Source organism: Daucus carota, chromosome 5, assembly GCF_001625215.2.
Source record: "Daucus carota subsp. sativus chromosome 5, DH1 v3.0, whole genome shotgun sequence".
In the NCBI taxonomy this organism is placed as follows: domain Eukaryota; kingdom Viridiplantae; phylum Streptophyta; class Magnoliopsida; order Apiales; family Apiaceae; genus Daucus; species Daucus carota.
The window spans coordinates 8,595,492-8,620,578 of NC_030385.2; the positions used below are offsets into that span (position 1 = coordinate 8,595,492).

Genomic DNA, 25,087 nt, shown 5'->3' on the forward strand with positions numbered 1-25,087 from the left:
ATTGTCGTAGCCACTCCGATTTTGGGAGAAAAGACATGGGAGATGGTGTGAAAAAGAAATTTCATTGTTTAGGCAGATATTTGATGTTTATTTTCTTTGGTAACTTTCCTGATGCATTCTTATTATAGAAGATTTCATTGAAGAAATTAAGGATCTCAGTCTCATTAGGAACATCCTTAAAATTGTGCACTGGGAGTTGTAGAGCATTGTTTAAGTCTCGTTCAGAGATCCTGATTGTACGTCCAAGTATCTTGCATGTAAACTCGAACTCTTGTCCCTAGTTGGACATTTTAGCAGATAGAAACATATCTCGAAGCATATTTTGATTTATAAGAGTTTGTTTTTGCATTGGCAATTCGAGCAATCGAATATTAATGAAAAAATCGTACCCATCGGCGACTATCATAATTTGTGATTTTTGTAGAGAACCATTCCCTCTAAAACCTTAAGATGTTAGAGGAGGCCCCTTTATGGATCTTATACTTTAACACTCCCCCTCACTCGAAATCCCATTATTTGGGTTGAAATTATTTGGGTTGAAGAGTGGATCACGGGCGCCCATCTTTGGGGCATAACTTGCCTTCGTGTCCACCTTAAATTGTGAGAATATTTGGGGTGGCAGGGGCTCGAACCCGAGACCTCCTGCCAAACCTCGCTCTGATACCATGTAGAGAACCATTCCATCTAAAACCTTAAGGTGTTAGGATGAGAATATTGGGGGTCACAGGGAGTCGAACTCGAGTCTCCCGCGAGCCTAATCTCTCTCTGATACCATGTAGAGAACCATTCCATCTAAAACCTTAAGGTGTTAGGATGAGAATATTGGGGGTCACAGGGAGTCGAACTCGAGTCTCCCGCGAGCCTAATCTCTGATACCATGTTAAGTGACCAATTCTCCTAAAACCTCAAGGTGTTAGAGAATGACCCTTTCCAGGATCTTATATTCTAACATTCCCCCTCACTCGAGAGCCCATTTATGGGTCGAAAAGTGGATCACGGGCGCTCATCTTTGGAGCATTAATTTGCCATTCGTGCCACTATAAATTGTGAGAATATTGGGGGTGGCAGTGATCGAACCCGAGCCCTCCGCCAACCTGGCTCTGATACCATGTCAAAAAACCAGTTACTCTAAAACCTTAATGTGTTAGAGGAGGCCCTTTTATGGATCTTATACTTTAACAATTTGATTATTATTTTCTATCATTGTATAATTCCCTTTGGCTAGAAAAAATAAATTAAAGTCATAATAATCCCGTTACAAAAATTTTAGAAGTCTTAACAAATATTATGTTGGTGAGTTGTCCACATTTTTCAAAAATGCATAAATTATAATCAAATAATTTTAATTTTAAATAAATTTTGCTCTGAGATATTTTTAAATATATGACAATCAAAAAATTATATCCTACAACATAATGAGCGAGTATAAAAATAAATTTTATAGATCGCAGGACATTATATTTTATAATATAACTAATAAATGAAATAATATTAATCTTAAATTATATTAATATTTTAGTATTCATTTTTTTTATAATTAAATTAAAATAATAATATATAATAGAGTAGAGTTCTGTGAGGTACAATATCTTTTGGAGATTTGGAGACCCATCTTAGAGCCATTGGATGGAAACAAAATCTAACGGTACAGTATATATCCGCGCTTTCTGATTTTGCTGTACAATTTTTAAAAACAAAAAAGGAAAAAAGAGAGTGGTTGTATGCAGTTCCGAAATTCCGAGAAGAGAGTATCAAAATCCCGCACTCCCTCAAACGAATCCGCCGTTACGAAGCAAGTGTCGCACATAATCCGGTCTCTTGTTTTCTTCTTCTTCTTGAAGACAATTTCTCTGTCCTTCACAGAACATTCACCTTTCCTTTGCGATCAAGTGCAGCAAATGTTCGGAATCGGAACTCTCAATGTGAGGGACATCCGAAGCACCTAAGAACAGAACAATGGCTACATTATTCCCTAAACCAGTTAATGCAACAAATGTTTACTCGTGCAAACCAACAAAAAGCGGAACTGAAAAACAAATTTATGCAGAACATACAAATACGATGCTCCTGAAGGAGTATAACATTTAGGGACTGACTCCATGTAAGTCAAACATTAATTTATATGCAGTACTTACCATCTTCTTGAATCTGATTAGACATGGTATTAGCGTCCTGCAAAAGAATGGTTTACTCGTACCTCTAATCACGTGAACGAAAGGGTGAAAACGGTTTAGAAATGGAGATAAAGTGTGCAGTACATGTTTGCAGTTTGAACTCCATGAAAAACTCATCTTGTTGTAACCGCTCCATAACTCACGCTAGAATGTTTGTCTGCAGATATGATACACCCACGTTACCCTGTGTCGCTGCTTGTATAGAATTAATAAATAATTAATTTTCAAAATAAACATACCAGATTTACTCCCATCCGTAGGATCCTTTTTAAATAGATGGCCAGGATTTGGACTCCAAGACTCCAAAACATCATGGGATCCCAAATAACTTTTGTCATATATAATATTCCAAGACCTCAATTTAGTTGCGTACTCTTTAACATAAACGGAGGACGTGGTCAAGTTACCAACTTAATGAAAAAACGAATAAACAGGAATGAGTTATGATGAGATAAAGGAGGACGATCATTATAATTATTCAAAGTCTACCTGCATGAAACATATACAACACAACGATAGAAGAAAGAAAAATGGAAGCAGCCCCTTCGGTGAATGTTGATATGAATACGTCTGCCCCTGCTGTGAATGTGAATGGCTCTGTCGTGGATTCTCCTCCTGTCATGGAAAAACATCAGTTCCTGTCATGTATAAAAGAACATCCTCAACAATCAAGCGCGGCTGTAATAATCTTCATCGTCATCTTTGCTTTGCAGTTTGGATCCAAGTATTTGTGCATTTTAAAAAAGATGGTACTTCATTCCTTCTTTTAGCTCGTATATTCATTAATATTCTCATATATATAAAGGTGGATTCTGGTAAAAACTTACAAACTTACAAAATTTATGCGTTCAGCACATATATAATTTGAGTTCAACATTTTTTTAACATATTTTGTTGAACATCGATTAAAATTGTGTTGGGGAAATACATAAACTACTTTTTCAATGTAAGAAGTAAGTTAAACGTATTAAAATTGTGATGTTTTTTCAAATTTTTTTAACATAGATTTCTATAACTAAGGATTAACACGATGTGAAAATAAAAACAATTTGTAAGTTTGTAATTTAAAAAAGTTTTTATTTGATCTTATCTCTATATATATTTCTCTACACGCATACCAGAACCTCTCGATTCATAGAAAAGAAGGTGGAGGTAAGAATAAAGATCCATACCGCTTGCAAAATGATAAAAATAAATAATAAAAATAAATTAATTTAATTAAGTAGAATTAAAAGAACTGAGAGATTAAAATAAATCCGATACGAATCTACTGTGCAGTTGGGATTTAACGAGCCGGGTATGGTATGGGTCGAGTGGATGATTTGTAAGGGTGATGGGATGTGCGATATTATATAGGATGAGTTCTAGATTTATATTCACCTTCAGAAGCCGTTGCGGCGGCCTATAAAAATTATATTACTGATATAAAATTAATATTTTTTGAATAAAATAAATATACGGTGAATTATAAAAATTATATTATTGAAAATTAATATTTGTAGACTAAATAAATTTTATATTATAAGCATCTCAATGCAATACCAATATTAATATTTAAAATCGCAAAATTGGACTATAACATAAGTGAAAAATAAAAATAAATTTCTAGTTATAATTAACGATATAAAACATAACAAATCTTAATTTTAGTTATGGCCTTTTTTGAAAAGTAATTATGTTCTTCACTGACATTGTCATTAACTTTTTCAAGCACTATTTTTTTGACATATACACCCTTTAGCATGCGGCTCTTTAACATAACTGATTGATGACATATAGCAATATACATCGAATGGTCAATAAAACAGATAATAAATCTTGCAAGAACACGAGTGTGTAAAAGTTTAAAAGATATTGAGATGCAAGCGGTCTATAATTATTTAACTATCCTTATTTGTAACAACTTTTATTTTCTTAATAATGTATAAACAATCTCCAATTAAAAAGTGCTTGAACCGAGCAAACATATATTGTGAAAGCATTGCATGAATAATATTTTCCTATATACAAAATAAACCATATAAAAATTAACAACAACAAACATGTCCGATGATCAAAAACAATATTATAAAAGAATAAGGAACAAACATATATTACTGACAGTTAATTTATTGACTTTTTCATCCATCAATATCATGTGGAAGACTATATTGTTCTCCCGTGTTTGAATTCGTCGACTCTCACATCTGATCTCTATCGTCATTCAAAACATGTAGCATAGTGTAACTCATTATTGTATTAGATGGAGAAGACAAATAAACCTCAAAAAAATTGTATGTGTTAAATTTTATGATGTCTGGCCTCAATTTATAGGGGTTGATTTGAGAAAAGACCGGTTAATCAAAAATACTTTCTGTTTTTATATACACTTTTTCTAAAAATATGATGATAGTTTCAAATTCTGATTTGATTTTAATATTTTAAAAAAGATAGTTCTAAAACTTTTTTCAAATATATTCAAAACTAAAAAAGAAAAGTTATTATTTTTGATACTTGAGATAAAACCAGCTTATTAAAAATACTTTATGTTTTTGATATAAACTTTTTCCAAAAATATGACGATATATAGTTTCAAATTCTGATTTGATTTTGATATTTTGAAAAAGATAGTTCTGAAATTTTCTTCCAATATATCCGAAACTAAAAAAGACAGTTTTTATTTTTGATATTTTTCCATCCAAAAATTCTAGAAAATTAGAAAAATAAAACAGAGCTCTCTCAGAGCGCCACCTAAACGACCCATGCTTCTCCTTTATATAAGTATATTGATATTGATGATTGCCCTCTGCCCTCTGCCCCTCTCACTTCTTAACATATTGCTTTTCCAATTATTTGACACATATTTTAATATGTATATAAAATATAGTTTATAACCGTTTTTCAAAAATTTTCTAGTTCTATAAAAATTTAAATATAATTTATCAAATTATATTTTATTAGTCTTAAGATGCCTCGATCTCCCCATATTGAGAATTAAGGGGACGAAGGACGTACATTTCTTGTAATTTTGTAAGAAGTGGTACTCTATTAAAATTTAGGAAAGATAAATATATGTAATAAACTTAAATTAGATTTATGTCCACGTATGCTATTTTTGGTTTTTACTTTTTTAACATTAATAAATACAGTTAATATATCAATTAAACTGTAGTTGGATTACATAAGTAACCCTGTAATTTATAAATTAAGTTTTCGGATAACAAGAAACTAATAATTAACTAACCATCTCCAAAGTTAATATGTATAATGGTTGGATATTCGTTGATCAAGTTGATTTTGTAAATTTTTTGTTACGGGGACGATCTCTCGAATGGGATTATCTATATATTCATGCTTATATAAAATTATATCTAAAAGGTGCTAAAGGGAAAGAGCGTTGAAGTTCTAAAATTTTTACATGATTTGTGACAAGTAGATGCTAAATAGACGTTGATAATTCAAATTTATACACAAATGAATATATTTGTTTGTTTTTCAATTTGAACTTTTCTATCCTTAACTTTCATATTAATTTATATATTAACTGTCATTAAATATAGTATAAATAAAATCCTGATAATATTACTAAATAAATATTTTAGTAAAGACATGATTAACACATTTTTAGATTTATTTTACCAATTCTAAATTTTTCCGGAACATAAAATTTTATTTATATTTTATATAGAGTTAGCAAGTAATATAAAATTTTACAAACCTGAAGTATTTATATGTAATTATTATCTCTTTTACTTTTTTGATAATTTGTTCCAATATGATATTAATACTATTTCATCGTTTTACTTTTCAGATGGAATAGTTTTCGTAGATACATCAATAGATATCTAGATATTAATATCTACTAAGTAAATGTTATCATAAAATCTAACCATATTTCCATACAGTAACTTATATACTCATCAACAATGACATAAACATATTCTTTTTTAAATTTAATATAATGTTAATTAGACCATATAAATAAAATGGTAAATAATAAAGTTTATCAATAGCTCGGTCTTAGTTTTGAAAGATATCCTCCATTGATTGATATTCGAATTACAAAAAACACATAAGTCATAAGGAGAATATTAAGTTTTGTATAGTCTTCTCAAAAGATCTTTCTTTATTAGTTAGTTTATACGGTTGAAATTAAGATTTGAATGTTTCTTGTGCTAATTAAAACTTTCTTGAGTTTGGTCTCTATAATCAAACAAAATGCTAGGCCATATGAGTTTATCTACAAGTTGGCTATATATATATATATATATATATATATATATATATATATATATATATATATATATATATATGTATGTATGTATGTATGTATATATATCTATGTATATATGTATGTTATTTTGTAAATCTTCTTGATGTTCTTGTTAGAGCTATATGATGACATTCTTAACTATTCATTGTCATCTCCCAATGTTTGTCCTTAGTTGTCATTTTATAGGACACATATGCACCAACTTTTTTCTCAAACGCTAAAAGTGATTTATTTTGTGCCATTTGTCTTGAACAACTACAATTCAAGAATTAAACAATGATCCTATTAAGTTACAATCATGCATGTAACTAATTAAGATACTTGGTGATCGTAACTTGTTTGGAATTTTTTTTATTAAATTTTCTTTATCTGTGCAAGAAATGAGTTTTAATAGAGTTCACATCAACAACATGATTTTGACAAGAATCTTAGGCATATTTTAACATGTGTCCTTATTAAATTTTGACAAATTTTTATTATAATATTTATAATAAAATTATGATACTCCCTACAAATATATTTGGAATGTCATAAACTATCACAGTAAAAATAAAGATTTTATGATTATATGTAAATTACCGGTCTTCTTCATAAACTTTGACTTAGAAGTGTGTTTTCAACTTTTTTTATTCTTCTTGCCATCAATAGAAAGATGATGAAGATTAACAAAAGTTATACAAATTGTCTTAGGTGTTTTAGGGATATAATAATTAGGTTAATTTATTTTTTTTAGGTTTATGTTGTGACACCTTTTTTATTGATTAAGGAAACTAATGAAGTTGAAACTTCACTCAATATAGATTAGGTTTATTTATTAGCGGTTTGACCTTAATTTATTAATAGACTTGTTAGGAATCAATAATTTTTGATGATAACATAAACATTTTGTAACATGTCTTACTTAGAACCTTTATCAAATTTCAGTTGTAATTGTTATGTTTCTTGTCTTTGGGAATTATCAACGGATGGGTAGAATAGGATGGCTAATTGTAAATATCCAATGCCATGTAATTTTATCTAAGTGAAGGATATTCAACTGATGAGATGTAACTATTCAACTGATGAAGACTGGATGATGTTTCAACTGATGAAAATCAAGCATTCAACTGAAGACAAAGTGTTCAACTGATGATGCTGAGGAATTCAACTGATGAGACTGGAACAGCATTCAACTGATGAAGTTTGTAATTCATTCAACTGATGAGCCGGGCATTCAACTGATGAAGTCAAGAGCAGTTGAAAGTAACCAGAACTTTCAACTGATGAAGCAAAGAGCAGTTGAAAGTGACTAGAGCTTAAGTCTGACAAATCACATGGATCGAATTACACTAAAATAGACATGGAAGCCTAATTAGGAAAATAAAGAAGAAGCAGAAACATACTTATCTCATGCAGTGCAATCTGGATCAAATCAAGATGATGGTCAAAGATGAAGACATCTCAGAAAGCATGCATAAGACAAAGTTGTGCAGCATTGTTTTTAGATTAGAGTGCATTTTGTATTCTAGCTAGAAGCTTTGTAAAACTTGGAGTATATAACCAAGTTAGTAGCATCAGTTGAACTTGTTCAAATTACTTGAGAGAAAAATCTGAGAGTTAGAACTTGTTGAGTGATGAACCAGCAGCTGTGCGAATTGTAAACAATCCACAGATTCTTCTATATAAAATCTCACGGGTGGATCATTCAATCCACCCGTATTTTTAATACTTGGTGTTTTTCTGTTTACTGTGTTTTAGTGTATCATCCTTGAATCTTTTAAATTTGTAAAAGATTGTATTCAACCCCCCCCTTCTACAATCTTTCTCATAGTTGGTGTAAAATAACAATTGGTATCAGAGCCAGGTTCCCAACAAACAGGGAAAAAGATCAACACTGCTAGAGAAAGATGGGAAAGAAGGATGCTGGAGTGAAGATTCCTGTTCTTGACAAAGACAACTATTTTCACTGGAAAGTGAGAATGCATCTGCATCTGTTGTCCATTGATGAAAGCTATGTGAACTGCATTGAAAAAGGACCTCATGTCCCCATGAAGGTCTGCACAAGCATGGGAGCTGATGGTGAAGACATGGTAGGTAAGATGATTCCAAAACCTGTCCATGAATATTCTCAAGAAGATACTGAGGAGGTGCACAAGGACAAGAAAACCATGAACCTTCTGTTCAATGGTTTGGATCAAGAAATGATTGATAGTGTTATTAGCTGCACAAGTGCCAAAGAAGTTTGGGACACCATCAGGACCATCTGTGAAGGGAATGAGCAAGTAAGAGAGAACAAAATGCAGCTTCTGATTCAACAATATGAGTCATTCCATTTCAAGGCTGGTGAAAGTTTGAGTGATACATTTAACAGATTTCAAAAACTGTTAAATGGTCTAAAGCTCTTTGGAAGAGTATATCAAGTTAAGGATTCAAACCTGAAATTCTTAAGAGCTCTTCCCAAAGAATGGAAACCCATGACAGTCTCTCTCAGAAACACACAAGAGTTTAAAGACTATACTCTAGAGAGACTGTATGGAACCTTAAAGACTTATGAGCTTGAAATGGAACAAGATGAAGAGATTGAGAAAAGCCAAAAGAAAGGGCATTCATCTGTGGCTCTAGTTGCATCTCTGGAGGACACTGTCAAGGACAAGGGAAAGTCTCAAGTTGAAGAAACTGAGAAGTTGGTCAAAGAGGAGAGCTCAGAGTCAAGCAAAGGAAGAAGAAAGGAGAAAGAAGTAGCTGACTCTGGTGAAGAAAGTGATGGAATTGATGAGCATCTAGCCTTCTTGTCAAGAAGATTCTCCAAACTGAAATTCAAAAAGAATTTTAATTCTGCAAAATCTTTTAAAGGCAATCCCAAGTCTGATAGAAGCATGGTAGACAGATCAAAATTCAAGTGCTTCAACTGTGGGAATGCAGGTCACTTTGCAAATGAGTGCAGAAAGCCTAAAGTTGAGAAGAAGTCAAGTGAAAACATTGACTACAAAAAGAAATATTATGAACTTCTCAAACAAAAGGAAAGAGCATTCATCACAAAGGATGATTGGGCAGCTGGAGATGATTCTGATGAAGAGGAGGAGTTTGTCAATCTAGCTCTAATGGCCAACTCCACAGATCAAGAAGAAAACACTGGAAGCAGTAGTCAGGTATTCACTACAAACCTAGTTGAGTTAACTAAAGATGAATGCAATGCTACCATTAATGAAATGTCTACTGAACTGTATCATTTGCATGTTTCTTTAAAATCTCTTACTAAGGAAAACAGTAGAATTAAGGAAGCTAACACCTTTCTTAGTGATAGAAACAGTGCCTTAGAAGCTCAATTTATTGAATTTGAGAAGCTGAAGATTGAGTGTCAGACAGCCAAGGATGATCTCTTGGTTGTTCTGAAGAGAGAAGAGGTCATAAGAAAGCAGCTTGATAAGGAACAAGAGATCATTGCCAAATGGAAATCTGGTAGAGATGTTTCCACCAATATCATTAACATGCAAGGCAGAGAAACCTTTGTGGAGAATGAATGGAAGAGGAATAAGAAAGTGCTTAAGATATCTGAGAACAGTTCAGGTGATGAGAATACTGATGATGATCATCAGTTGAAGAACAAAGTCTCAACTGATGAGAGTCATCAGTTGAACAAAAACTCATCAGTTGACAAGAATGTTCTCAAGAAGCTTAACAAGAAATATGGTCCTGTTAAAAAGAATTTTGTTAAAGGTGAGAATAGTTCTTCTGAGACCAGTGATAGTGTTAATAACACTCTTCATTCTAGTAACAAGAACAAGAAGAAGTTGGATACTAGTGAGCATAAATCTGAGGAGACTAAAAAGAAGAAAGGAAATAGAAATGGCAAAATAGGAGTTAACAAGCACACCAATTACACTCCCCATGCTAGTGCTCTTAGGAAAACCTGCAGTAAGTGTGGTAGTGTAAATCATTTATCTGCTAATTGTAAAACTGTGATTGCTCCTAATTTGTCTTTGCCTATTCCTATGACATCTGTTCCTCACATGAATTTATCTGCTATGAATATGATGCCTGGTTTATTGCCTCACAATCCTTATTCTCAGCCTAACATGCCATATATGTTCAATCCTTATTTCAATGCCTTTAACATGCCTCAATTTCATTCAAACTTGCATGGAATGAACAATGTATGCATGCCTCAAAGGCCTGTGTTTGAAAACAAAGTTGATATTCCAGTTTCTCAACCAAAACCAAAGATTGAACCTATTCAATCCAAGGAAAAGGTTGAGAAGGTGGAAAAGGTTGCTAAGACTAACAAATCTGGACCCAAAGCAATTTGGGTACCAAAATCAACTTGATCTGTTTGTGAAATGTGTGCAGGGAAACCACAAGAAGAATTTGTGGTACTTGGATAGTGGATGCTCCAGGCACATGACTGGTGATTCCTCCCTGCTCACAAAGTTTGTGGAGAAAGCTGGCCCTAGCATTACCTTTGGAGATGACAGCAAAGGATATACTATGGGATATGGCTTGATTGCTAAAGAGAATGTCATCATTGATGAAGTTGCATTGGTGTCTGGTCTTAAGCACAACTTGCTTAGCATCAGTCAGCTCTGTGACAAAGGTTACAAAGTCAATTTCACTCCTGCAGCCTGTGTTGTCACCAAAGGAGATGACAACAATGTGGTTCTGATTGGACAAAGAAAAGGAAATGTGTATGTAGCTGACTTCAATTCTGTCAAGTCTGAATCTATCACTTGCCTTCTCAGCAAAGCAAGCTCAGATGACAGTTGGCTATGGCATAAGAGATTGTCTCATCTAAATTTCAAAACCTTGAATGAGTTAGTAAAGAAGGACTTGGTAAGAGGTCTACCAAAGCTGGAATTCTCAAAAGATGGACTTTGTGGAGCCTGTCAGCTAGGAAAGCAAAAGAGAAGCTCTTTCAAAAGCAAGACTCTTTCATCAATTGTGAAGCCCCTTCAGCTCTTGCATATGGATTTGTTTGGACCAGTCAACATCATGTCTATTTCAAAGAAGAAATATTGCCTAGTGATTGTTGATGATTTTTCAAAATTCACTTGGACTTTCTTCTTGCATTCTAAGGATGAAGCTGGGAAAATCATCATCAATCATATCAAGGCATTAAACAACAATCCAGATGTCAAAGTTGGAAGGATAAGAAGTGACAATGGGACAGAATTCAAGAATTCTGTGATGAAAGAATTTTGTGAAGGAGAAGGAATTATTCATGAGTTCTCTGCACCAAGAACTCCACAACAAAATGGTGTTGTTGAAAGGAAGAATAGAACTCTTATTGAGGCTGCAAGAACCATGATTAATGAAGCTCAACTTCCAACCTATTTTTGGGCTGAAGCTGTGAACACTGCTTGCTTCACTCAAAACATTTCACTAATTACCAAACCTCATAATCTAACTCCCTTTCAACTCTTCAAAGGAAAGAAGCCAACAACTAGCTTTCTTCATGTATTTGGATGCAAGTGTTATGTTCTAAGAAATCAAGGTGAAAATCTTGGAAAATTTGAGGCCAAGGCAGATGAAGCTATTTTTGTTGGATACTCTGATGGAAAATCATTTAGAGTATATAATCTGAGAACCAACATTGTTATGGAATCAATCCATGTGGTTTTTGATGATAAGAAGATTCAAGGATTCTCAGATGAAGGATTTCATGATAATCTCAGATTTGAAAATGAAGGTGAAGGTGATCTGTATGACAGTGATGATGATGATGACATTATTCAAAATGTTGGAATTAATCCTGGAATTAATATTCCAACTGATGACTCTCTAGTGCAAGGAACAACTGCAACTGGAAATTCAACTGAAGCATCAGTTGAAACTACATTGGAGGGATCAGTTGAAACACCTCAAGGATCATCAGTTGAAAGAATGTCTCAAAGTTTCAATCAGTCTAGAAATAATGAGATGTCAAATTTAGGGGGAGCTTTCCAACATGGAAACCTGAACTTCAACAATGAAGCCACATCATCAAGACAATCACTTCCACCACAAAGAAAGTGGACAAGGGATCATCCTTTTGAGCTAATTATTGGAGATGCAAATGCATCTGTACAAACAAGAAGAGCAACTCAAGATGAGTGTTTGTACAGTGCATTCCTTTCACAGGATGAACCTAAAGTCATAGAAGATGCTCTCAAAGATGCTGATTGGGTTCTTGCTATGCAAGAAGAATTAAATCAATTTGAGAGAAACAATGTTTGGAAGCTGGTGCCTAAGCCTAAAAATAAAACAATTGTAGGAGTAAGGTGGGTATTCAGAAACAAGGTGGATGAGAATGGAGTTGTCACCAGGAACAAGGCCAGACTTGTTGCTAAAGGATACTCTCAATCTGAAGGAATTGATTTTGATGAGACCTTTGCACCAGTTGCAAGACTGGAAGCAATAAGAATGTTCCTAGCTTATGCTGCTCATGCCAACTTTAAAGTTTATCAAATGGATGTCAAGAGTGCTTTTCTAAATGGTGAACTGGAAGAGGAGGTATATGTCAGTCAGCCTCCTGGTTTTGAAGATCCAGAATTTCCAGAGTATGTTTACTTTTTATTAAAAGCACTCTATGGACTAAAGCAAGCACCAAGGGCATGGTATGACACTCTGTCTCAATTCTTATTAGATAATCATTTTTCCAGAGGAACTGTGGATAAAACACTATTTTACAGAAATGTAAATGGTGCCTTTATTCTGGTTCAAATTTATGTAGATGATATAATTTTTGGTTCTACAGATGAGAAACTTTGCAAGAAGTTTGCTAATCTTATGAAGAGTCAGTATGAAATGAGCATGATGGGAGAGCTCACCTACTTTCTTGGTTTACAAGTTAAACAAGTAAAGGAAGGTATATTCATAAATCAAACTAAGTACATCTATGATCTACTTAAAAAGTTTGATTTATTGGATTGCAAAGAAGCTAAGACTCCCATGCCAACAGCCACCAAATTAGAGTTAAGTCCTAATGAGAAATCTGTGGACATCTCTAATTATAGAGGCATGGTTGGTTCTCTTTTATATCTGACAGCTAGTAGACCAGATATTATGTTTTCTACATGCCTCTGTGCTAGATTTCAATCTGATCCTAAAGAATCACATCTTATTGCTATAAAAAGAATATTCAGATATCTTAAGGGAACACCAAATCTTGGCATTTGGTACCCTAAAGACTCTGGATTTGATCTAATTGGATATTCAGATGCTGATTTTGCAGGATGCAAAATTGATAGAAAAAGTACAACAGGCACATGTCAATTTCTTGGTGACAGACTGATTTCTTGGTTTAGCAAAAAGCAAAATTCTGTATCAACCTCTACAGCTGAGGCTGAGTACATTGCAGCTGGAAGCTGTTGTGCACAATTATTGTGGATGAGAAATCAATTACTTGATTATGGATTAAACCTCTCAAAAATCCCAATATTTTGTGACAACACCAGTGCTATTGCTATAACTGAAAATCCAGTACAACACTCAAGAACCAAGCACATTGACATCAAATACCACTTCATAAGGGAACATGTGATGGCTGGTACTGTTGAAATGCATTTTGTTCCAAGTGAAGAACAAATTGCAGATATCTTCACAAAGCCTCTTGATGAATCCACATTCACAAGGTTGGTGAGTAAATTAGGTATGTTAAATTTCTCCTAATTTAGAGTGAATTTTTCTGTAATTTGGCAGCCAGAATTTGATTAATTTTGATTTATCAAAATTGAATTAATTATAATTCTGGATAAAATCTATAATATTTCAACTGATGAACTAGTGAAATTGTTTCAACTGATGTTTGACACAATATCCTCCTGCGCTGTTTTTCATTCAACTGATGACACCAGTTGAAGACGCCTTCAACTGATCTTCATCAGTTGAATAGGAAGTTTAAAGAGGCGCTTATTTCATCCGTTGAAAGTATTATCAGATCTGAGCCGTTGAAATTTCTTTTGTCTCTCACCTACTTTATACACACGATCGTGTGTGTAATTTTTGTAGAGTTCAATAAGAGTAATTTCTTCTCAACGGTAATTTCTCAGCCAATCACAGCAATTTTCTGAGAAAGTATTTAAGTGTTTTAATCTATTTTCATTTCTTTTCATCTTACTCTTTCGAATTCTCAAAGCTCTCTTCTCTCTCTGTGCAAAAACAAGTTCTAATTCTTCTTCAAGCTTTCTCTGTAACTGCAATGGCACCAATGAAGAAGTACACTGCACCAAGTGGGTTTATCTATGAGAAGAACAACTTTGCGTCATTTGTGGATACCAAGGCTGTGGAGGAGAAAGAGTATCACAGGATGATGGAGTTCATCAAGTCAAGCCAGCTCTCTTATGCTATGACTGAAGCTCCCATCATCTACCATGAAATAGTTGAGGAAATGTGGACCTCTGCAGAGTTTAATAGTGAGCATGAAACTCTAACTTTCTCTGTCAATAATAAATCTTACTCTGTTAATGCTGATGTTATGAAAGCATGCTTTAAGATTCCTGAAAATACTGTTTTATCTTTGCCTAGTGATAATCAGTTGGTTAATTTACTTTATGCCATGAATTATGTTTTGCCAACTGATGCCTTAGGTAAAATAGAAAGAAGGGGTCTTAGGAGAGAATGGAGTTATTTATGTGATGCTTTTATTAAGGCATTTTCTGGTAAGATTAGTAATTTCAATGCTCTTACTTCCCAGATCTTACAAATGCTTTACATGTACCTGACTAATGAATATTTCAACTTTGGTGGTTTGATGATCCAAGAAATTGGGGAGAAACTAGGTGATAAAACTGATAGACCTAGGAATATATATTATGTCAGATTTCTTATGATGCTAGCTAATCATCTCAATGATAAGCTAGTTATTACTAACAAGGAAGCCAAGCTTCCCAGTTTTGTGCAGGAAAAGAGAGTCTTTAAAGACCTCTTTAGGATGAATTTATACCCCTCCTTGGAGGTGGTGTACCTGCCAACAATGGAGGCTGGAAAGCACAAAGAGGTACATGGCTTTCCTACTACTCTCTCTCAACCCTCAACTTCTTTGCTTTCTGCTATCAGGGCTGTTGAAGAGGCCCATCAACAGCCTACACAAGTAGCAAAACCCTCTAAAACCAAGTCTTCTAAACCAACCTCAGATGCCTCCCAAAAGGCATCTGTTGTAAAAACTAAGAAACACAAGCCTGAGGGGAGTGTGATTGGAGGAAGTAAGGGGGAGGGAAAGGGTGATCATCAAAGAAACCCTAAGGATAAGGATGGAGAGGTGAGTGCTAACCAGCCTAGCCACTCTGCAGTCTCCCAAAAGACTGTAGATGTTAATATGGATTTAAGCACATCCCTAGCAGCATCCTCCCAAAAGGATGTTGTTATTGAAAACAGTCCTCAGCCAAGGACACAGTCAAAAAGGGGGAGGGACACCACTTCTTCACCTGTTAAAGCCTATGGGAGAAAGAAGAAAAGAAGTGATGAATCAAAGCACTCTGCACACACACAGGAATGTATTCCTGTCATTTCTCAAATTCAGATTGATGTGACTCCAATAAATGTGGAGTCACAGCCCCCTTCTTCAGTAAATCCAATTACCCATATTCATGATCTTACTATTTCTACAACTCAAACACAATCCCCAACCTCTTCTGTGGATGTGGAATTGATTCACACCACACTTGTAAATTCTCCATCTTTAGATTTCATGGAGAAGTCCCCCTCTGAGATTGATCATCATCACTTTGATGATTTGTTGGATCTTTCTCTTCCAATTCCTTCTTTTGTGAAAGTGTGCTCTGTGGATATACCATTAAAATCAATCACCACAGACTCAACTATCACAGCCTCTAAACCTATTTCTTCATTTTCTTCAACTGATCTTTCTCATCAGTTGACAAGTGTTTGTCCTTCAACTGATCTGCTTAACAGCTCTCATCAGTTGAATGCCTCCTTTACTCATGTTTCAACTGATGTCTCTCATCAGTTGACAACTGCTACTACTTCAATTACTTTACCTTCTTCTACAGCAGTTGATCACATGGTAGCACAAACACTTTTAGGATTGAGTGGAGTGAGCTATGGAGTGGAGAGGCAGCCTAGTGAGCTGGCAAAAGGAGAGGGTGTGGAGAGTCTGGCATTTTCTTCTAGCCAGGAAAAAGGAGAGGATATGAGTGACCCTTTAGTAAGGGTAAGTGAGGGAGAGGTGAGTTGTGTGGTGAGCCAAGGGGAGCCCTTGATGCAAGAAAAGAGAGATAATGAGAGAAATGCAGGTGTCAATGAAGGGTTTAGTGAACAAGAGATTCAAGCTGAATATAGATCCATATTGGATAGTGTTTCACTAGACCCTGAGACTTTTACTCATGGAATGTCTTCCATTCAAGATTTTGCAAGATTGGATAATCAAGCAGCTGAGAGGCACCTTAATCTGATTCACACTACATCTTCCATGCTTAGAGCAAAGGAGGCATTTACAGCTCTGCCTGCCAATGCTGGAGATGATTTTCAGTATGATGATAGTGATGAAGACCTCAATGATGCTCTTGAGGAATCTCTTGGTGAACAACCTACAACTTCTCTGCCTTCATGGCTCTCCATGCAGTCTGCCAATGCAATTGTTGTTAGCATGGAGCTGGAAAGGCAAGCCTCCACTCTTCTTCAATCACAACCTGGAAGCTCATCCTCCTCTCAAGCCATCTCTGCCACCATTGCCAGTCAAGCTCTGGAAAACCTCAAGCTTCACAAATATCAATCTCTCCACTTTCAGAAAGAGATAGAGCATCTCAATTGTCTCATTGCCTCTGTTAAGACTGATCTGACCAAACAAATTGATGAAAAGCTTCCAGCTCAGGTCAAATCAGCTATTTCTGGTTCTGAGCAAAAACAACTGCAATTGGAAAAGCAAGTAGAAGCTCTGGAAGGCAATGTCTATATCTTAAACTCTAGAATGGATGAGATGTTGCAGCATCAAAGAATTCAGACTGGACTCCTTCAACATCTTCTTCTTGCCTCTGGTGCTTCTCTTCCCAGTCCATCCCTTACACTTGCTGCTAACAAAAAGGGGGAGAAAGAATTACCAACTCCTGCAGAATTGATCAGTCAAATTCCTCCTCCTTTCCACACTGAAAGGGAAAAGCAAAAGATTGAAAGGATGAAAGAATTGGACTCCATTGCAAAGAGAGTGGCTCAATTGGGCAAGAAATCATCTACATCTTCTACAGCCACCACAGCTCAAATCTCTTTTCCAACCACAACCACAATTCTCAGGGTAATCACACCTGAGATTGTTATTCCCTCCAAGACAGAAAAGGGTGAGCCATCATTTTTGAATGAGTTCAAGCCAATTCTGTTTCCAAACAATTGTGGTTACTCCAGGCCTGGAAAAGACTCAAGCTCAATCTACTTTCCACTAGCCAGGCCTGACAAAAATGAATACAAGCTTTTGGGCCAAGAAATCAAAAGTTATAAAGACTGTGCAGATGTGGCCTTAAAGGCTCATTTTGCCATCATCCATAGAGAAGGCCAGAAGCTGTTTATTGGAACTGGCCATCCTCACTACTCATTTGCAAAAGCTGAAGAGGTGGCCAGAGAATGTGAAAAAGAGGAGTTTGAATCCCAACTCACTTTAAATCAAATAGAGGTTGATGAAAGGTATGCTATTGAGCTGGAAGAGGAGTTGGCAGCTGAGCTTTTAAATGAGGAAAGATTGCCTCTTGAATCTTCTCCAAAGAAAAAGAGAGTCAAATCTAAGACTAAGATGCCTGAGGCAGCCAAGAGAAGAGAAGAAGTGCCAGAAAAGCCTATCTCAAAGCCTTCTTCTCCAATCAAGGACACCACAGTGGTACATCCAGATGTCAACTTCCATGATGAGCCAATAATGCCAAAGGAGGAGCCAGTTGACTTGGAAGATATCCCAATTCCAGCTTTTCTTGTTCAAGAACCTTCCAAGCCAAAGAAGAAAGTCAAATCTGTGGCTAAAAGGATGGCTAACCCTCCTAAACCTCCAAAAGAACCTGAGAACCCTGATGACTATCTCATCATTGCTAACATTGAAGAAATTTCTGAGTTGGATCTGGAGCTGGATGATCTTCAAGAAGTAAGAGGAATAGAAGCAACTTCAAAGTTACCTGAAAGATTGGTATTCTCTTACAAAAACAAGGGTGATGTCATCTGGCCTCTTCACAGAGTTCTGAATTCTGAGGGATTCAGTTCTCTAACAAAAATATATGGATCTATGAAGAGGACTGGAGGATTTACACCACCTGCAAAGCAAATGGTACTAAAGAGAATCCTTGAGATCAGGAAGGAATGGAACTCAGATGCTAGTCTACAAAGAAGGCTGAAAATTCCCTACACTGGAAAGAAAATTCATCATGAACCTACTCCAGTTATGGAATTTAGGGACAATCAAGGTGTTAGGAGATTTTTCAGACCTAAAGATCAACTCAAGGTTGCTAGCTTGAATACTCTGAAGACTCTCCAATCCAAGCTCAACAGACAAGATAGTGATGAAGAATGGTTCTACAGGATCTTTCAGAAGCAAATTAATATTCTTGAAGAAAAACTTAAGTCCAGAAGAAGAAGATCTTCTAGGAACAAGTAACTGCTCAGTCTAGAGGAGCATAATCATCTGTAATCTTTTCTAACTCTTGTATTTAAATTCTGCATTTTATTTTATTAATGTTTTTGTTATCATCAAGTGTAGAATTTATGTCTGCATCTTCTCCAGTCATAAATTGGGGGAGATTGTTAGGAATCAATAATTTTTGATGATAACATAAACATTTTGTAACATGTCTTACTTAGAACCTTTATCAAATTTCAGTTGTAATTGTTATGTTTCTTGTCTTTGGGAATTATCAACGGATGGGTAGAATAGGATGGCTAATTGTAAATATCCAATGCCATGTAATTTTATCTAAGTGAAGGATATTCAACTGATGAGATGTAACTATTCAACTGATGAAGACTGGATGATGTTTCAACTGATGAAAATCAAGCATTCAACTGAAGACAAAGTGTTCAACTGATGATGCTGAGGAATTCAACTGATGAGACTGGAACAGCATTCAACTGATGAAGTTTGTAATTCATTCAACTGATGAGCCGGGCATTCAACTGATGAAGTCAAGAGCAGTTGAAAGTAACCAGAACTTTCAACTGATGAAGCAAAGAGCAGTTGAAAGTGACTAGAGCTTAAGTCTGACAAATCACATGGATCGAATTACACTAAAATAGACATGGAAGCCTAATTAGGAAAATAAAGAAGAAGCAGAAACATACTTATCTCATGCAGTGCAATCTGGATCAAATCAAGATGATGGTCAAAGATGAAGACATCTCAGAAAGCATGCATAAGACAAAGTTGTGCAGCATTGTTTTTAGATTAGAGTGCATTTTGTATTCTAGCTAGAAGCTTTGTAAAACTTGGAGTATATAACCAAGTTAGTAGCATCAGTTGAACTTGTTCAAATTACTTGAGAGAAAAATCTGAGAGTTAGAACTTGTTGAGTGATGAACCAGCAGCTGTGCGAATTGTAAACAATCCACAGATTCTTCTATATAAAATCTCACGGGTGGATCATTCAATCCACCCGTATTTTTAATACTTGGTGTTTTTCTGTTTACTGTGTTTTAGTGTATCATCCTTGAATCTTTTAAATTTGTAAAAGATTGTATTCAACCCCCCCCTTCTACAATCTTTCTCATAGTTGGTGTAAAATAACAAGACTTTTCATAAGTGGTATGTTTTAGACATTTGTATGCTTAGATTCTTTTATTTCTCCTCATAACTTAAGCTTTCTTTTCAACACTTATCTACTAAAATTTTCATGTATTATCTTACTAGAGTTCGTTTAGACTTGATGGTGTCCTTAGCCTTTTCAAATTTATTTTATAACTTTTTTTCTTTTATTAGATAATTGTTATTTCATGTGTTCCGTATATTCACATCCTTTTTAAACTTCTAGTATGAATACTAACTCATCAACTAGGTGGTTATTTTTTTCATAGTTGCATTGATCCCTTCATTAATTCTAATATATTCTAGGCAGTGATTTTTTAAACTTATGTACAGGTTTTATAAGGAAGGATCACATATATACTTTTTTTTATCTTATACTATATTTATTTTTAACCTAGAAAGGATCAACTACTGTTGCGGATGCTCAACTACGTGCGGAGATCAAACAACTTTATAAGGAAGCGAGTGCACTTTCACAGTGAGTAGTCTTTTTTCAAAATATTTATATTTTTATTGTTCTAGTTTTATAACGTAATTATATTAAATGCATTCTATGTCTAGGTAGTAGTAACATGCAAATTGTTTAATAGTATTTTGAAAAATCTCATACTTTATTAGATTACACTTGAGATTGAAAAGAATGTTTCTTATTATCTCAAATATCATGTGTGATCTTATTCAAATATATCATTGAACCTAAATTTTTTTATACTGAAATAGTTTTGTGAACTTGTGACTATCTAACATAAGATAATCTTAATAATGAACCCCTTCAATCATAACAATAAGTTTAAGTGGCGACTAACTTGTCACAATAGATATTTTTTAGTTATGACATATATGTGATATTCGTCCCTCTCTTGTTTGTTCAATGCAGACCTTCAACATTTGCACAAGCCGCTAAACTTAGGAGGACGGCAGCAGCAAAAGAGAAGGAACTTGTCAAAAGTATGATATTTACAATTTTTTCAGAAAATTACTATGTAAAATACTTATTCAAATTTAGTAGTCACTTTAATTTTATGCTTCACTAAATATTTTATTTATTAGAAATGTTTCATACTAAATGTCACTTATAATTGATTGTATAACATTTTGATAATCATTAATTACATAACCTCATTTTATTCATATTATATATAACATATGATATGAATGAAAATCTTTATATATATATATATATATATATAATGTGTTTTTTATTGTAACATTTGTACAAGTTAGATTTTAATTAACTTTCTAATATTCTACAATTAGCCATGCCAAAATTTTCATTCTTCAGATGATTTTAAGATGTAATCAAAAAATAAATCATTTTAGAAATATGTATTATATATAGATAAAAAAAATCTTGTTATAAGGAAAGGAATTCAGGCTTAATTGTGTGTTCTTTGTGTAACATGAGATATAATATAATGTGCTGTTGTAGTAAACATCACAATTGTGTTAAATCCATCAATTAATGTGCGTACTAACACAAATACTTAATTATTTAAATGTGACATGTTTATGTGTATATGTTGAATAAGATCTTCAACAATTTTTATGTGAATGCAGATCAAGAATTGCAGAGTAAGGAGATAAACTCGTCATTTGATTCATACTCGAAAAATTTGATGACGATAAAGGTATGCTATAACATTTTCTAATCTTTTATGTGATTACATAAATTTTCTTTAATTCTAAAATAGATGATCATTTACTCTTTTACAGATCCTTATACATATCACATTTACTTATTGGTTTTGGCACACTCCTGTGGCCGCACTCCCTGATCAACTTGTACAACCTTTTGGTAAGAATTGTTTTAGTTTTTAAGAAAAAATTTGTTGTCATATATGCATTGGGTCGAAAATGATTTTTGAAACAAGTGATTTAGTTTATATTTGTGCGTAAGACACAAAAACATTAACAATTGTTTTATTTTTTATTCATATCATGTACATAAAATTGTGCATCGGGCTTGACATTATATGTACACAAACTTACCCCTACTTTTCTTACAAATATGTTTCTTTAAACATGTGACTTCTTACATAACAAGCACACACTTGATTGTGACACTACACATGACTTTAGCAATTGTGATCTTTCCACTAGTAAACACTAATTTTTTTTATAAAAGAAAATATATTTATTTATTTATCTTAATTTATTTTTATTTTATGTATTTCAGGAAGATTTTTGTCTTGGAGATCAGGAGGTTATTCAAACGGTTATGTTATGGTAACTATACCCATTAGTTATTAACTAGTTTAATGAATATATGATTGATGAACATAAGTTAAAGCAAAAAATTAAATTATGAAATTTTATTTATTTCATGAAGTTCAAAGGTATAAAATATAATTGGTATTAAAAAGGATAGTGAAAAGTTATGTTATGGTATCTAGATGATGTAGTTTTATAAAATAATCTTAGTGAAGTGAAGAAAAATATAGTTCTAATTATGACAAATTAGACATGCAAGGTGAAATTATCTTTACATTATTTTTTCAACAACGTGTGTTACCCTTTGTTTTAAGTTGGTTAGGGTGGTTTAATATAACTTTCCAAGACATGTTGATATGTGTACCTTCAATTTCATTTATTTATCTTCTCACTAACTTGAAAATATATTTAATCTTGACATCATAACATAAGTTATGAAAGACTTATGAATCTACTATATTATAAACGTTTAGATATGATTCATTCTAAACTTGTCAATATAACATTGTTGAGCCTTAATCTGCTTGTAAACAGAAGATATTAGCCATATTTAGTTCATTGTTAGTATGAAAATCCCGCCTTCACTATATCTTTGTTGAAAGACTTATCAACATTAATATTTTCCAACTGATATAAAGCCTTAACTATTACTTCTTCAATCTTTATTAAAAGTAGATGAATAAATATCACGAAGCTTACACATCTTTTAGGAACTATTATTATGTGACTCATATCATGTAATAGATTTCAACAAAATTGTGAACTTTTTTAGACTCCACCACATGTTGGAGTTCGTACTTCAGTACTTTCAGTATATGCCAACAAGTTGCAACTTAATATAAACAGATAGATATAAAATTTATTATAACAAATGTTAATTATGTTTACATGAAAAACACACTAAACATGTCAGCTTTCTTTAACCATGGGTGACTAATGAGTTACCATTGAGAAATAATAGTTAATATTGATTCTTTAACGGTTAAATCTCAATGTGTAGACTTATGACCGCCTTAATAAGAGTTCATAATATGGTGAAAAATATGAAATGGTAGATAATATTATTTTTCTACACTTAATGTGATAGTTAAAATTATTTTGTTTAGGTTTTATGTTATTTAATTCGTTGTTTTTTCTTTGTAGGTTGGTATTATCCAATGGCTAACAGTGTCTACCAGTGTTGCGAAATTTGTTTGTGAACAAATATTCAAGTTTTAAGGAGAAATCAAATGAAAGTAGTTGGTTAAATAGTTAAGGATTATAAAAATATTGAAGCATATCCCCTTTTTGTCATTATATAAATTACTAAATATTTTGTGGTTGGCTAATGAACTATTTCATCTATTTTAAGTCGATGTGATCACATTACCCAGTTTAAATTATAATAATCATTTATTATTGTTATTTTACACCAACTATGAGAAAGATTGTAGAAGGGGGGGGTTGAATACAATCTTTTACAAATTTAAAAGATTCAAGGATGATACACTAAAACACAGTAAACAGAAAAACACCAAGTATTAAAAATACGGGTGGATTGAATGATCCACCCGTGAGATTTTATATAGAAGAATCTGTGGATTGTTTACAATTCGCACAGCTGCTGGTTCATCACTCAACAAGTTCTAACTCTCAGATTTTTCTCTCAAGTAATTTGAACAAGTTCAACTGATGCTACTAACTTGGTTATATACTCCAAGTTTTACAAAGCTTCTAGCTAGAATACAAAATGCACTCTAATCTAAAAACAATGCTGCACAACTTTGTCTTATGCATGCTTTCTGAGATGTCTTCATCTTTGACCATCATCTTGATTTGATCCAGATTGCACTGCATGAGATAAGTATGTTTCTGCTTCTTCTTTATTTTCCTAATTAGGCTTCCATGTCTATTTTAGTGTAATTCGATCCATGTGATTTGTCAGACTTAAGCTCTAGTCACTTTCAACTGCTCTTTGCTTCATCAGTTGAAAGTTCTGGTTACTTTCAACTGCTCTTGACTTCATCAGTTGAATGCCCGGCTCATCAGTTGAATGAATTACAAACTTCATCAGTTGAATGCTGTTCCAGTCTCATCAGTTGAATTCCTCAGCATCATCAGTTGAACACTTTGTCTTCAGTTGAATGCTTGATTTTCATCAGTTGAAACATCATCCAGTCTTCATCAGTTGAATAGTTACATCTCATCAGTTGAATATCCTTCACTTAGATAAAATTACATGGCATTGGATATTTACAATTAGCCATCCTATTCTACCCATCCGTTGATAATTCCCAAAGACAAGAAACATAACAATTACAACTGAAATTTGATAAAGGTTCTAAGTAAGACATGTTACAAAATGTTTATGTTATCATCAAAAATTATTGATTCCTAACAATCTCCCCCAATTTATGACTGGAGAAGATGCAGACATAAATTCTACACTTGATGATAACAAAAACATTAATAAAATAAAATGCAGAATTTAAATACAAGAGTTAGAAAAGATTACAGATGATTATGCTCCTCTAGACTGAGCAGTTACTTGTTCCTAGAAGATCTTCTTCTTCTGGACTTAAGTTTTTCTTCAAGAATATTAATTTGCTTCTGAAAGATCCTGTAGAACCATTCTTCATCACTATCTTGTCTGTTGAGCTTGGATTGGAGAGTCTTCAGAGTATTCAAGCTAGCAACCTTGAGTTGATCTTTAGGTCTGAAAAATCTCCTAACACCTTGATTGTCCCTAAATTCCATAACTGGAGTAGGTTCATGATGAATTTTCTTTCCAGTGTA

At 33.7% G+C, this 25,087-nt stretch overlaps 1 protein-coding gene across 1 annotated transcript; it reads left to right on the plus strand.

Annotated features, from left to right (window-relative positions):
- The first annotated feature begins 2,704 nt into the window (after positions 1-2,704).
- LOC135152718 (protein GET1-like) lies at positions 2,705-23,530 on the plus strand. The gene is made up of 7 exons (XM_064093800.1): positions 2,705-2,923; positions 20,500-20,579; positions 20,979-21,049; positions 21,659-21,729; positions 21,815-21,896; positions 22,278-22,327; positions 23,456-23,530. Exons 1-7 carry the CDS (start codon positions 2,705-2,707, stop codon positions 23,528-23,530), a joined length of 648 nt encoding a protein of 215 aa, XP_063949870.1.
- The last annotated feature ends 1,557 nt before the right edge of the window (positions 23,531-25,087 follow it).